An 11,204-nucleotide genomic window follows, 5' to 3' on the forward strand; every position below is an offset into this window, starting at 1 on the left:
CAGAGCCTGCATGGGGCCAGCTGGGGACTTCAAGTAAGCTGCCTAAGACCTCTGAGCCTCACTGTCCACATCTATAACCTGGGGCTCTCGAGCCCATGTCCCTCAGGGTTATGGGCAGTAAGGGGGATAATGGGCATGAATGCTCAGGGCATAGGCAATGCCCTCCTGAGTCTGGCCCCGGAGCCTGAGGGAGAGAGTGTGGTAGGCTGGGCACCCAAACCCCCAGCTCCCTGACCAATAAACCAAGGTCCCCCCAGATCTGGGCTGCTGGGGTCAGAGCTTTCCCCACCACCTCCCCAGTTGTGGACAGTCAGATCTTCCCTCCCACCACATGGTTAATTTTCAACTTATTTTTCACCAGGGAGGTGTTGGGAGCTGGGACCAAGCCTTGGTTTGGAGCAGGTTCCTTGGCATTTAGGTGAAAGGTGAGGGGGGAGCTGGAATGTGGAGTGGGGAGGAAGTGGGAATTCTCTGCTATGAAGGAGCCCTGGGCCGGGAGTCCCGAGACCTGGATGCAAATCCCTTAGGTCTGTGCACCTTCACTTCCCTATCCACAGACTAGGAATGAGAATAGGGCCCACGCTGCCTCTCTCCAGGGAGGGATGGATACAAGGGTGCTCACTCGACATATCAGGGCCATGTCATCCTGTCCTTACTGAGTGAATGCTGCCACCCACCCTGCCCATTCATCCTCACTAACCCCTCAGGCCATGGTGCCCCGAAACCCAGCAGCTGCTCCCATCCTACCTGTGGCTGCGGCCAAGCAAACAGGAGGGCCATGAGAGAAGCGTGTTCTCCTGCTTCTTGGAAAAGCTCCCGTCTTCCTGGCATATGGCCCAGGGTGCTGGCAGAGACTGTCCTAACGTGGCAGGCATGGGAGCTCTGGGGACGTGGATGGGGCGGGAGGCAGGTAGGGGTGATGAGGGAGGGGTGGGGGGCTGAGAGGGGCTCTCCAGGGGTGGGGCCTCCTAGTGGGGAGGGCGTGGGCGCAGGCCGGGGTGGGGACCCAGGAGCAGAGCGGGCTGTGGGCGCTGCCTAGATAAATAAAGTTGGGCCCACGGCACACATGTGTGTTTGCACAGAAGGCCTTGAAATGATTCCAGGCCTGCCCTCTGTCCCCCGCAACTCCAGTCCCCCTCCTTCCCTGCTCACCCCACCCCACCCTGACCTTTCCTTCCTTGTCACTTAAAGGAGCCCTTGAAAGGGAGAGTCAAAGTCAAAGGGAACACCCTTCTCTCTTGCTGGCATTCTCTCTGCCACAGGAAACGACACGGCTGCCATGTACAGTTGGGAAGGTTGGGCACTGCACAAGGGAGAGGAGAAGAGGGAGTTGAAATCCCACTTGGGCTCCAGTCACCCAACTGCTATCCAGAGAGAAAGGTCACCCTGTGCTGAGATATTTGAAGGCATGGAATGGGCTAGCAGCAGCCCTAGAGATGCCAGAAGTGTCTTCCCAACTGGGCTCTTTAGGGCAAATGAACACCAAGGCTAAGCGGGTCAATCCCACAGCGTGACTCACGATGGGCAGGGAGCCTTCCTCCCAGTCCCAGCGTGGCACAAGAAATGCTCCCAGGAGAGCTTACCAGTCCTTTGATTAAAGCCTCTCCCTCTTACTGGTCAGAGGCCTTTAAAGCAGCAATTCTCAAATGTGAACAAATACAGAATCACCCCCCCAAGGCCTGTTGAAATGCACTGCTGGGCTTCCCCCAGCTTCTGATTCAGTAGCTCTGGGGCAGGCCTGAGAATCTTCATTTTTGCCAAGTTCCCACGGGGTGCTGTCGCTGCCGGTCCAGGCACCCCACTGTGAGAAACACTGCTTTCTGAACATGAACACACATTAACTCAGCCTTAATGTGTTTTTCTGTTCCTTTTGTCTGTGCTGATTTTACTGAGGGTGCATATATGTTGATAATCTTCCACGGGGACTTATTCTTGAGTCCCGGGCACACAGATCACAGGAACAGCCCAGAAACCTGTCTGTCTTGGTGTATGTACATCTGACTTCCCCAAGCTGCCAGCTCCAATATGGGGTTCAGAGAGAAAGGGCCTAGAGGCAAAGTGGACTGCATGATTGATGGGAAAAGAGGCCTCTAGCTGTGTGTTGAGACCAGGGGTACACCCCTGGGGGGCCTTGGGGCAGTAGAAGGAGGCAATGTGTGAGTCGCTGGGGAACCAGAGCATGGGTCTTCTCACCAGCCCCTGATCTCATCCATCCTCCCCACCCTAACTGCTCTGTTCCCACACCAGCAAACCCCCTCCCCACCACCCGCACCTCTGTACTGGGCAAAGAGGAAACGAGAGAGTCCTGGGAGCTGAGAAGGGCTGGGGCAGCATCTCTGGGGAGGATGAGGTGGGGTGGGAACCAGAAATCCAGTCCTGAGTGGGTGTGGTGGTGTTCGGTCCCAACCTCAGTGGTGTTCAGCTGGAAATTTATTCACACCCCCCAGATGGCCCTGTGGGAGGGGAATGGGGGGTCTTTCTCCCTGACTTGTGAGGGGATTCTACCCCATCACACCCCTCACTTGCTCCTTTCTTCCTTCCTTCACCTGGAGGTGAAGGTGATGGTGACTTTTTCCCTTCCCCACCCTCTTTAAGGGAAGGATAAAAGAAAACAAGTTCTGCTATAGCAGGAAAGATTAAGGTTAGATCTCAGAAGGAACTTTCTCTCCAAGGCAGTGGACTGGGCTCTGGGCATGGGCTGGTTCAGGGACAGAGGCCCGGACGTTAAAGACTCCTTGTCCAGGCCTCAGTTTGCTCACCTACCAAATGGGGCTAATCATGCCTTCAATAGTGAGGCTTCAGTGAGGTCAAGAACCTCAGAGGTTGTTTTAAGCGTGCCATGTGGGTAAAGATTTGCTGCTTTCAGCCACCCTAGCTTCCTTGGGGAGTGAGGGAGCTGTCCGTTTATACCTCACTGTCTTTCTCAGCCTATCTGCCCAGCCCTGTCCTAACTGCCCAATGACCCGGAAGCCCCAGCTCTCTCCCAGGCCCAACCACTGCCCACTGAGCCCCTCATCCCCGTAACCAGCTTAGTGGCCCCCAGGGGGGTTGGGGAAGCAGCCAGAACCTGATTCCCCATCCTCTCTTCTTTCCGTAGACACAGCCACCAGTCCAAGCGACAGCGGCATGGGCAGCGCCAGTCCCGGCCTGAGCAGCGTGTCCCCCAGCCGCCTCCTGCTGCCCCCTGACACTGTGCTGCGGACAGGCCTGGAAAAGGCCGCCGCAGGGGTGGCGGGGCCCGAGAGACGGGACTGGAGCCCCAGCCCGCCAGCCACGCCTGAGCAGGGCCTGTCCGCCTTCTACCTCTCCTACTTCGACATGCTGTACTCTGAGGACAGCGGCTGGGCCGCCAAGGGTCCTGGGGCCAGTGCGCGGGAGGAGCCGTCCGAGGAGCCCGAGCAGTGCCCGGTCATCGACAGCCAAGCCGCCGGGGGCAGCCTGGACCTGGCACCGGGGGGGCTGACGCTGGAGGAGCACTCCCTGGAGCAGGTGCAGTCCATGGTGGTGGGCGAGGTGCTCAAGGACATCGAGACTGCCTGCAAGCTGCTCAACATCGCTGCCGGTGAGGCCTCCCGCAGGGCCGCCTCTGGGAGGTTGGGCACAAGTCGGGCGGAGGTCACGATGGTGGGGGGGTTCGCAAGGGTACTGTCTGCGGCGCTCTGGCCACCACCACCTCCCCCCGCCCAGCCTCAGCAGCCCCAGTGGTGCTGGTGATTCTGCACCTACGGGTGGCCCATAGCCTATAGCAGCTGGGTGCCTAGGGGAGGTTCTGACCTTCTCTGTGCCCCGACTACCGAGGGCAGTGAACCTGAGCTCTACACCGTCCACCCCACCACCTCCTCTTGGACTCCTCTCCACGTTCTCCTCATTTACTCAGCTCCAGCCACACCGGCTCTTCACTGCTCCCATGACACTCATACCTCAGGAACTTTGCATCTTCTAGTCTCTCGATCTAAAACGCTTTTCCCCCAAATATTTACTTGGCTCACCCCTTGCCTCCTTCAGATCTAGACTCAAATGGCACTGTTTTGAGGAGGCTTTTCCTGACGTTTCTATTGAATTTACTGTCCATACACCACCTAATTCCTCCTCCCTGCTTTCTCTCTCCCGTTGCATGTACTGATACCCTGCGTATTTTATTTATTGACCGTATTTGCCGTCTGTCTCCCCTGCTGGAATGTACACACCCTAAGGGCAGGGATTTTCCTTTGTTGTGTTCATGGCTACATCCCCAGGTCCTAGGATGGCACTTTGCACATAGTAGATGCTCAACAAACAGTAGTTTCTTAACATGCCAGGCTCTGTTCTAGCACGGTGGGGGGAGGGTGGATTAAGTGGTGAACACGACACAAGGGCCCCCTTCTTCAGGAACCTGACATTACAGCGAGGGAAGCAGATCAGAGATACGGAGATAAGTGTGTCCCTGGTCCAGTCGTCATGAGGGCTCTGATGAGGAAGGGGCACTAGGAACACAGCACCTGTGTACCTGTCACGGGCTGGGAAGTGTGGTTATGGCACTGATGCTGTGGGCCTCCAGCCTCCTGTTCCTGCACTGTCCCTCCAGCTTTGGGCAGACCTGACCCATCTCCTTGGGTGCTAGGTCCCGGCCTTTGAGCATTGCAGTCTCAGCTGCTTTCAGGCATCCCTCAGGCCCAGCCCTTCCTCCTCAGAGTCATCCTGGACCCGCGCATCCCCCGAGACCATCCCAGCTGGTGTGCCCCCGCCCCCCGCCCCAGGCAGCTCCTGCCCTACCCCGTCCTCCAGTTACCCAATGCCCCTGCCGGTCTCTACTGCTGGAGGTTTTCCCATGGTGCCTCCTCTCCCACACTGGGCTGAGGAGGGGCCTGCCCTCTGAACAATGGGGACAGAAATAAATTGCTTTGACCCTGGGAAGGAAAATGAGTTCATTAAGTGGGGGTAGCCCAGCCTTCAGGTCACCTAGCTGAGGCACCAGCTTAGACCACAGTGTGCACTTGGAGGCCCCATTGGGACCATGACTAGCAGCCCGGCCTCCCCCCATGTGTCCTGCCAGGCTCAGCCCAGAGCAGCTCCCCAGGGGGACGTCCAGGACCTAACCAGTGATTCTCTTCCTGGCCTCTGAGGCCTACAGCTACCCCCCGATGGCTTGATGCCCTGCCATTTATTCACTCAGTGCAGACGCACTGAGCAGCTACTATGTACCCAGCCCTTTGCTGGGTGTTGGACAAGGGGCTAGTACTCTCTGTGCCTCAGTTTCCTCATCTGTAAAATGCAGCCCAGGTTGGGGTTGTAGGACTACTCCCTAGCTGTTTGTTTGTTTGTTTGTTTGTTCTTCTGGTTCCTTGAAGGGTTTGGAGAAGGCAAGAGGCAGCTGGGAGACAAACTCAGGTGTCTGGTTTAATGTCACTAATGTCACACTCCCCTCCAGGACTGGGGCTTCCGGAAAGGCCCCTTGGAGGGCCTGGAGGGGTCGGGAAGACTTGAGGTCCTGGTGAGGTGGGGGGTGCAGAGGCCCTAGGCTACCCTGCCCTGAGCCAAGTTTGTTTTTAGGGCCCTGGCTCCTCCCTCCCGCTCCCCTCTCTTCTCAGGTGCCTCCTCCACAGGCCTGTCTGGCCTGGCCTGTTCTCACTCCCGGAGCCTCTGGTCCTGGCCTGAAGCTGCTTCCAGTTCCCAGGGGCGCCCCACGAGATGCAGGTGATGCTCTCCGCCCGCCCGTGGAACTGAGGGAGTGTCTCTTGCCCAGACCCTGTAGACTGGAGCCCTGGCAACGTGCAGAAGTGGCTCCTGTGGACGGAGCACCAGTACCGGCTGCCGCCTGTGGGCAAGGCCTTCCAGGAGCTGGGGGGCAAGGAGCTGTGTGCCATGTCGGAGGAGCAGTTCCGCCAGCGCTCCCCTCTGGGTGGCGACGTGCTCCACGCCCACTTGGACATCTGGAAATCAGGTGAGACATGGCCTGGGAGAGCAGCGCCTCCCAAGCTCCAGGTCCGGGACACAGAGTAGGGGGGATTGGAGGTGGGGGTGGGGACGGTCGGTCCAGGACACTAGCCAGGCTTATTGGCTGCTGGAGCGGCAGCTGCTTGCTCCCAGTCTGGGCTCTGTTCTAAATCTCAGTCCCCCTGGCAACTGCTTCCAGGGATCCTGGATGAGCTCTCCAGCCCCAACCCGCTCTCAGCCCCGCTCAAGCCCACAGAACTTAGGGCAGGGCATGGGGGAAGTTAGAAGGCAGGAGTTTCATTCTGGGAACACGGATGGCATAGTTGATGGGGACCATGGGTACTATGAGGTCCCTCTTTGTCCTTTTTTTTTTTTAAGTTCATTTGTTTATTTTGTGCTGTTTCTCATTAAACAAGTAGTGAGGTAATACATGTGCATGATTTCTAAAAAGACCATAGTGAGGGGCACCTGGGTGGCTCAATCAGTTAAGCGTCTGCCTTTGGCTCAGGTCATGATCCCAGGGTCCTGGGATCGAGCCCTGCATCGGGCTCCCTGCTCGGAGGGGAGCCTCCTTCTCCCTCTTGCTCTGTCTGCTGCTCCCCCTGCTCATGCTCTCTCCCTCTCTCTTTGCCAAATAAATAAATAAATAAAATCTTTAAAAAGACAATAGTGAAAAATAATACCATGAAAAGTAATTTTCCCGCTCACTCCTGACCCCCAGTCCCCCTCCCTAGAGGCAAACACAGTTACCTGTTTCCTGGGCACCGTGCTGGAGAGAGTCTATGCACACAGAGAGCAAACACACACGTGTGGTTTTCACCCCTTTGTAACATAAATAGCTCCAAAGAATCGCACTGTTCTGTGCTCAGTGTATCTTGGATCTTGTTCTCGCATCAGCATCTCTACATCCGCCCTATTTCTAATGGCTGGGTGCCATCCCCTTGATGTTTAAATCGTCTCTCATCCCAACGGATGTCCCGGACAGAGCTATGAGCTTTGGAAGAGGCAGTGCTTGCTGAGAATCAAGGCCCCCGCCCTTGGGCATGGGACCCACCCATATGACCAGTGGAGACCAGTGTCCCACCCCAGCCCAGGGGCAGGCAAGTGTAGGAGCAGTCCTAGCCAGGCAAGAGCCAGGTGGTGATGGGGGCAGGAGCCCACTGCCTCCACATCCCGTTTGCTTGGCCACAGGGGTGGTTGCTATGGCCCCACAGTCCCACCCAAGCCCCCTCCTCCACCCTCGGAGTCTGCCCTGGGTCTCCAGCCTTCTCTCCCTGCCCTGCAGCGGCCTGGATGAAAGAGAGGACTTCTCCCGGGACCATCCACTACTGTGGTGAGCCACGGCCCACAGGGTGGTGGGGGGAGGGGGCCCGGGGTCTGGGGGCGGGGCTTGAGGGATGGCTGCCCCTGAAGCAGGCGGAGTGCGCCCCCGCTCAATGTCACCCTACCCGGCTGCCCAGCCTCCGCCAGCGAGGACAGCTGGACCGACAGTGAGGTGGACTCCTCCTGCTCCGGGCAGCCCATCCACCTGTGGCAGTTCCTCAAGGAGCTGCTGCTCAAGCCTCACAGCTACGGCCGTTTCATCCGGTGGCTCAACAAGGAGAAGGGTGAGCCGGGCCCTGGACGGGGACCGGGACCGGGGGCGGGGGCGGGCGCTGCTGGCAGGCGCCAGACACAGGGGAGGGCTGGGGATTGGGCAGAGAGGCTGCATGGACCCCACCGTGGCCCTGAACTCCAGACACGGGGCCATCCGGGCCTGGCCCGGGGGCTGTGTGCGTTCACGTCTGAACCCGTCTCCTGGCTGCGCCCTGTCTTGTTTAGGACACCGGCTCCTCACGGTGCCCGGGACATACTAAGGCTGGGACTTGGACACAGTCTTTGCCTGCGACACATTGTTAGCTTCACCGGGGAGGCCGCTGGGGTCCAGCGAGAAACCCCATGCGAGCCGCATACGCCGTATTAGACTTCCCCATAATCCAATTATAAACCTTTTTTAATAGATGAATTTAATTTTAATACTTTTATTTAATCTGCTATTATAAATTATTAAAATTTCAACATATAATCAATATAAAATTATTAATGAGATATTCTAAGTCTTCAAACTCAGTGTATTTTATCCTTACAGCCTATCTCAATCAGATTTGCCAGATTTCAAGTGTTCAAGGCCACATATTACCTCATTGGACAGGACTAGATGTGTGTGTGCGTGAGAGAGTGTGTTGGAAAACACTCAGAGTCAAGAAACCTGGGTTTTAGTCCCCATCCTGTCCTCTGTAACTAGGGGTACTGAGACCTCAGTCTTCTTATCTGGAAAATGGACTGGGTCCATTCATCCAACAACCACTCATTGAATACTTCCTCTGTGCACACTTGCCTGGGCAACATTTATGGAGAATTAGTGTCCTCATGGTCTAGGGAGGATTTGGCTGCCTCCCATCCTTGAGGGACCTGCAGCGTTGTGGGAAAGCTAGCCGTGAAAGGAGCTGGCCTACAGAGCATGGCAGGGCTGTGATGGGGTGGTGGGGGCAGCTGTGCCTTGGTCCAGGAGGACTTCACCGAGGCAGTGACCTGGGCTGAGTGGGAAGGATGAACGGGGCTAGAGAGGGGTAGAGAGAAGTTCCTGCACAAGGGGCCATAACCCTCGTGTATATTTGAAACTTAATGTGAGCCGGTCTTCCGGGAGACGGTTCGATGATAGACTTCCAGGGGAAGGAGATCAAGGGAGGGTGGGGTGATCTGGGAAGGCTTCCTGGAGGGAGTATGCTGACCTGGGTTTTTCCCAGGAGACCTGGGGTGTAAACCATGTAATAGTTCCTCTCAAGGGGCAGCTCCTTCACGCTCCACTGTAAGCTCTTTCTGTCACCACTCAAAAATGGTAGTCATTACAGCCCCCTCCACCAACTGGAGAAACGGGACAGCTTCTTTTTTTTTTTTTTAAAGATTTTATTTATTTATCTGACAGACAGAGATCACAAGTAGGCAGAGAAGCAGGCAGAAAGAGAGGAGGAAGCAGGCTCCCTGCTAAGCAGAGAGCCCGATGTGGGGCTCGATCCCAGGACCCTGGGATCATGACCTGAGCCGAAGGCAGAGGCTTTAACCCACTAAGCCACCCAGGTGCCCTAAGGGGACAGCTTCTAATGGTATAATATGGCAGAGCTTGGCTTCAAACCCAGGTCAGCCCGGCTCCAAATCCTCTGAGTGGATCCTACCAGAAAGGGCAGTGCTAGCTTAAGTGTCTGGGGCTGGCAAAGAGGTCTTTCAGGCTTGGGAACTGCTGGGGAAGGCTGCCGGTGCGGGGGCAGTGGTGGGGGTGTGGATGACCTTGACAGATGAGGCGTGGGCACAAGGCAGAGCCCGCAGGGCTTCTGGATCAGGAGTACCAACCCCCCAGCTGAAGCAGAGGCTGGCAAGGGCCAGGCCCTCAGGGCCCCTGATAACCCAACAAAGGACACAGGCTCACCCTGCACTCCGGAGGTGGGGGACTCCAGGTAGCATTTCCCACTTTATTGGGCCCCGTGATGCACTCTGCACAGATGTCTTTGACCTTCACCTTGGGAAGAGTTCTTATGCTCCCACTGCCCCCCACCCCACAGTCTGGCCCTTGCTCCCAGTCAACACTGGCCCCCTTGGCTTTCTGAGTCTGACCTGTTGGTTTCGGTCTTTTGCCCTCCTGCCATGCCCCCCCCACCCCGCTCCCTCAGGCATCTTCAAAATTGAGGACTCCGCCCAGGTGGCCCGGCTGTGGGGCATACGCAAGAACCGGCCTGCCATGAACTACGACAAGCTGAGCCGCTCCATCCGGCAGTATTACAAGAAAGGCATCATCCGGAAGCCGGACATCTCCCAGCGCCTCGTCTACCAGTTTGTGCACCCCATCTGAGGGCTGCAGGCCAGGCCTTAGGCCTGAAACTCGCCCTCACCAGCCCTCCCTCCTGCCCGCCCCTGCCTCTGCCAGAGCCTGAGCTGCAGGAGAGGGCAGTCTGCTGGCATCGGAGTCCAAGGTCAGGGAGGCGGCAGCCCACAGCTCCCAGGGGGTCTAAGCGAGCTCTCTGGGGCCCGAGAGACCCCAGGGTAGGGTTGCTTCCTCCTCGGGTCCGACTGCTCACAGGCCCGGTCCTCTGGAGGATGGAAGAAGGATCCAGGGCCATCCTCAGTATTCATGGCTCCCCGGGGAAGGCTGTCCTTCCACCCCAGCCTCTGACCCTCGGATTTCCAGAGCAGAGCCAGCCAAATGGCTAATGACTTAGCCAAGGCCACTCGTAGTCCAGTGCTCCCTGCCACCCATTCTGCACCATGCTCGGCGTGGTGCTGGGACACGTCTGCCCCCTGCATTGGGAAGCCAGGGGTGCCCCTGGGAATGGGTAATAAAGATACTAGAGAACCAACAAGGCAGTGTCTGTGCAGCAAGTGAGTGGCACAGCCCCGAGGCCACCAATTCTCAGAGTCATTGTGGTCACAGTGCCCTTGGGGTGGTCAAAGGAGGCTTCCTGGGGCTGAGCCGACAAGGAAAGGTATTGTTGATTGGTAGGAGCTGTGGGAGAGAGGCAGTGAGCCATCAAGGCCAAGGAGGGCCTGGAATGGCCCTCATCTCCTCCCCTCCCAGGTGGGGGCCCAAAGGAGGGAGCAGGACTGGAGCTGGAGGGGACTTGCAAGGGGGCCCTGAGCCTCTGTCTCTGCTTGGCCAACCCCGGGGGCCTCTGAGACGGGATAGCAGGGGTGCAGGGAGGGTGCGCTCTTCAGCCCCTGCCGTGGGACCCTTGCTCTGCAGCAGCAAACAGGGTGGAAGAGCGGTTGGCTTGTTTGCGGTGTTCCTCTCTTGGCGGGAGTCACGGACCTCTGCGATGCCCCCTGTGAAGCACCCCACGCCGATGGGGAGCGGTGGGGGTCAGAGTCCTGCGCGCTGGGGGAGATGGGGACCTCCCACCCACTCTCTGGGAGGCAGCACGTCTCAGCCTCGTCACATTTGTTCAGCCAGCTCCTGTGTCCTGAGTACTGAATACATACTTGGTGCTCGCACTGGTTTTCTGTCATTAACCTTTCCAACAAAACTGTGAGCTCGGGGCTACCCTGCTGTTCTGCAGACGATGAAACAGGCTCAGAGCCGTGAAGTGACTTATTCAGAGTCACACAGCCGATCGGCGGCAGAACCAAACACTGAACCCACAGGACAGTGCTCTCTCTGCCCCTCCACGCCTCTTGCTCTGTGACTGGTGAGCACTTTTTGCCCCCACAACCCTCCACTTCTGATGCCAGGCTCCCAAGAGACGGGACTGGGAGCCAGGAGCGCT

At 57.6% G+C, this 11,204-nt stretch overlaps 1 protein-coding gene across 1 annotated transcript; it reads left to right on the forward strand.

Annotated features, from left to right (window-relative positions):
- The first annotated feature begins 3,103 nt into the window (after positions 1-3,103).
- SPDEF (SAM pointed domain containing ETS transcription factor) lies at positions 3,104-10,299 on the forward strand. Its single transcript, XM_080806409.1, has 5 exons — positions 3,104-3,562; positions 5,723-5,920; positions 7,199-7,246; positions 7,374-7,520; positions 9,618-10,299. Exons 1-5 carry the CDS (start codon positions 3,127-3,129, stop codon positions 9,794-9,796), a joined length of 1,008 nt encoding a protein of 335 aa, XP_080662535.1. The 5' UTR covers positions 3,104-3,126; the 3' UTR covers positions 9,797-10,299.
- The last annotated feature ends 905 nt before the right edge of the window (positions 10,300-11,204 follow it).

This window comes from Martes martes (assembly GCF_963455335.1).
Source record: "Martes martes genome assembly, chromosome: 6".
Lineage (NCBI taxonomy): Eukaryota > Metazoa > Chordata > Mammalia > Carnivora > Mustelidae > Martes > Martes martes.

Coding starts and splice junctions, on each gene's coding strand:
- SPDEF (XM_080806409.1), top strand. CDS start 3,127: ATGGGCAGCGCCAGTCCCGGCCTGAGCAGCGTGTCCCCCAGCCGCCTC. Junction 3,563..5,722: donor GCTGCTCAACATCGCTGCCG/GTGAGGCCTCCC, acceptor TCTCTTGCCCAG/ACCCTGTAGACTGGAGCCCT. Junction 7,247..7,373: donor CGGGACCATCCACTACTGTG/GTGAGCCACGGC, acceptor CCGGCTGCCCAG/CCTCCGCCAGCGAGGACAGC.